This window comes from Mytilus edulis, chromosome 12 (assembly GCF_963676685.1).
Source record: "Mytilus edulis chromosome 12, xbMytEdul2.2, whole genome shotgun sequence".
Classification (NCBI taxonomy): domain Eukaryota; kingdom Metazoa; phylum Mollusca; class Bivalvia; order Mytilida; family Mytilidae; genus Mytilus; species Mytilus edulis.
The window spans coordinates 65,479,347-65,482,923 of record NC_092355.1 but is presented as its reverse complement, the minus strand read 5'-3'; the positions used below and the strand labels follow the sequence as shown (position 1 = coordinate 65,482,923).

The following is a 3,577-nucleotide window of genomic DNA, read 5'->3' as shown; positions in this document are numbered from 1 at the left end:
AGAAACTGCATATAGTTAGCTATAAATGGCATTGAAAAGACAAATGTAAAACAATTCAAACGAGAAAACTAAAAGCCGATTTACAAAAAATAAATGAATGAAAAACAATTACATTCATGTAACACAGCAATAAATAACAACCACTGAATTTTGTCTCTTTGACATACAACTGTTTCCATCCTCAATTCTTTAAGATGCTGAAAGGGTTAATTTTTAAATAAATAAGATGTTGTTAATTTTAAATACAAAAGATGAAAACAAGCAGGGCCCTTTGATATTTATATTTGAGAAATCTAGGTTGTTTCCGCCAATAAAGAACTTCCTTAGCAACAGTGACATACATATATAATGGAAAAGGAAGGAAAGATATGATGTATCAATTCATTACAAAAAATATGCCAAACCAAAGCAAAGAATTGGTTCATTGGTTGCTGTTCTTAAATTCATAGTCATATTGCGTTCTATAAACATCCAGATACGTAATTATAGTAAACAACAATGCAAAATTATAACAATTAAGAGGCTGTCCAAGTAAATACCAGGCAAATCCTATGATATGGGAGACACAACATAATTTTTTTCCCACATTTTTGGTTCCAATGCAATGTTTATATCATACATATGTCAAAGATATTTTTTAATCATCAGTGGATGGCTCAGAAAATTAAAGTTCACTAACAATGCAACAAAATTATGTACAAAATGAAGAGTTATCTCCCCTTTTCAATGAATTTTTAGTGCTTTTTATTTCCTCTTTATTTGTTGCAGTTAATAAAAAAAAATTACTTTGAGAAAGAATGAATTTGTGATATGAAATAGATGAAAAAGTCTTGAAAAAAAAAATGTCATGTGCCATCCACTGCCTGGTTTTTCCATGGACACCCTCTTAAACACTTATTTGTGTTTAGTTATATAAAAGTAAGGGGATGTGATAGACATCATAATGAGTAAGTATTAAGATTTAAGTCACATTCCATATAATAGTCTACTCAGATGTGTATACTACATACAACATATACATATGTTGTTTGAATGCTAAAAAAAGGACATATAAGAAGTGCACAATTGACCTTCATTGTAAATGAAGGTGAAGATATCTAAGCGATAATTATGTTACTCTTTCGCAGCATTTTTTGAACTCTTGACATCATGTTAAAAGTCGAAAAAATGTAAGGATCGGAAAAAAGTTAGTTTTTCATTATTGTTACAGTAGTGATGTTGGAGGATCGCCTAATGGTTTCCTCAGTGACTTCGCCCAAACCTCTTTGATACATTATAGGGCTTGCGCTATCTAAAAGTGTTCGTAGTCGCCTTGTCATATGTTTAGAATCAATGCTTTCTAACATTATAAGCAAGACAACATCTCGTCCATGTCTTCGACGTCTTTCCTGAACCACGTCAACTACCCATTGGCACCATTCACTTTTCGCAAATTCATTCGATATGATGATTACAACTTTCCAAGATCTTTCTAAATATTTGTCAATATTTTCGGTAATGGATTCGCCAACATCGAAATCCCTATGATGAATGCATAACTTGACGCCCTTTTCTTGTTCCATTCTTCCAAGAAAAGTTTCGTGAACCCAGGAACGATCTGAGTCACAATACACTACAAATGCATGATATAGCCTGGGGTCCTGCATGATACGGATAATCGTCAGCTTCTGCTAAAGAGATATAACCCTTTTTTTCTACTAGATTGTACTCGCCATAGATAGATATAGTTTTTGATATTTGTTTGACATTTCATTCCTAACACAATTAACGTCACCAATATTATCCCAAAGCAAGCTATACATATAGCCATCGTAAACAACGGATTCCACGGTGGGCATGTTTTCTGGGATTAAAAAAAAAATAAAATCAACAAAGTTCCTACCATTTCTGACGGTTGATTACATCTATATGATAACGGGTACCGAATACATTTAGTTGGTGTGCTCTTTAAAAAATCACTGAACCATAAAAGGTCACAGTCACATGTAAACGGATTATTACTTAGGTCAATACCTCCTATTGAATGCAGCAAATTACTTGGAAATGATGTTTTATTTACGGTTTTAATCAGATTATTTGATAGATCAAGTTTTTTTAGCGATGTCATATTTTGAAATATGACAGTACCATCGCCCCAGCTTCTTATTTTGTTTGCAGCTAAACTCAGCTCCCTCAAGTTATTTAAATTGGTGAAAACGTATCTAGGAAGAATTGAGAGACTAGCTGATGATAGTATAAGTTTCTTCAATTTAACTAAAGGTGAAAACATTTTCCAAAATATTGTTTCATCGTTCGAAAGATAGTTATTAGTCAAACTGAGATATTCAAGATTAGGCGATGATGCAAATATTGTTTGTGGGTTGAACCTATCCTTATTGAAATGAAAGTTTGTATGTTCCATCGAAAGCGATATCAAAGATGAGCTATTAAAAGCGTAGTCTTCAATCTTTTTAAATAGAGAACTTCCTATATTTGATAGCGTGAAGGTTTTCAACATTTTCATTGAGGCAAATATATTGCTTCTAATTTTCCCAATGTTGATACCATCCAAGTTTAGCACTTCAACTCTTGGGAGGCATAAAAATGCATTTTTACCAATATCAGTGATGCTGTTAGAACTTATTTCTATAACTCTCAAATCTGGCAAGGCACTTGATAATATGTGATGATCTTCACACCAATTAGGAACTCGAAGCAGCAAATTGTTGTTTAGGTATATATCCATGATAGTCTTTGGTATACCGTTAACATAGATGCGTGATATTGAATTGCCAGGTAAGTATAGCTTTTTAAGATTTTTCAAAGGTGCAAATATGGAACAATTCATACTATAGATTGTATTACCCTCCATCCACAATGTCTTAAGGGAGTTTTTTTTGGAATTGCGTGAACATTCATTAGATCGAAAATGAAGAAACTTGAGATGAGTTTTTGGCATATTACCGATGGCAACTTTCAGGATATTCACGTTGAGTCTTGTTTCATAACGTATGTACAAGCTTTTCAGATATACCATTTTATTAAAGATATTAGGATGTATGTACGTAATCAAATTATTTTCAAACTCAATTTTTGTAATAACATGATCTGTAAGATTGACCAATCCATTTTCCCAGATGTGACTTAGATGGCCCGTTTATTACAACGACTTGCGTTCCGTTCGGCATTCTGGGAATATTATTTAAATCTCGACCTGAACAAATGACGACATGTTTACTTAAACACTGACAATCATTGGCACAATCGACAATGTCTGTCCTATATTCGAGCATCAAATAAAATTTAAGCCATAACCAGATGGCTAGGTCTCTTATTCTCATTCTGGAGCTAAATCCGAAAGATATAACAACATATTAAAATCACCTGTGAACATCTTTACATATCAATTGACGTCCAGATGGGACAATTCAATGAGAGTTAAAAGAGGGACATATTCTTACAAATATTTCATTTCACTTATGAACATATTCATATTTATCATAACACCTTACGAAAACATAATGTCTTACAACCGATTTAAAAAAAAGACAATATATCAATAACAAGCCTTAATTGTCTCCCTAAAGATTCCTAATGT

General features: G+C 32.6%; 1 protein-coding gene across 1 annotated transcript; it reads right to left on the bottom strand.

The window, feature by feature from the left end:
- Positions 1-1,187: 1,187 nt before the first annotated feature.
- Positions 1,188-2,725, bottom strand: LOC139497783 (toll-like receptor 13). Its single transcript, XM_071286017.1, has 2 exons — positions 1,883-2,725; positions 1,188-1,640 (listed from the first exon to the last, which is right to left on the bottom strand). The coding sequence occupies exons 1-2, from the start codon at positions 2,723-2,725 to the stop codon at positions 1,188-1,190; spliced, it is 1,296 nt and encodes a 431-aa protein (XP_071142118.1).
- Between the last annotated feature and the right edge of the window lie 852 nt (positions 2,726-3,577).

What these genes read in the sequence shown, in the direction of transcription:
- LOC139497783 (XM_071286017.1), bottom strand. Translation starts at nt 2,725, where the DNA reads ATGGATATATACCTAAACAACAATTTGCTGCTTCGAGTTCCTAATTGG. An exon ending in GTAATCAACCGTCAGAAATG is followed by an intron (nt 1,641 to 1,882) that starts GTAGGAACTTTG and finishes CGTATCATGCAG; the next exon opens with GACCCCAGGCTATATCATGC.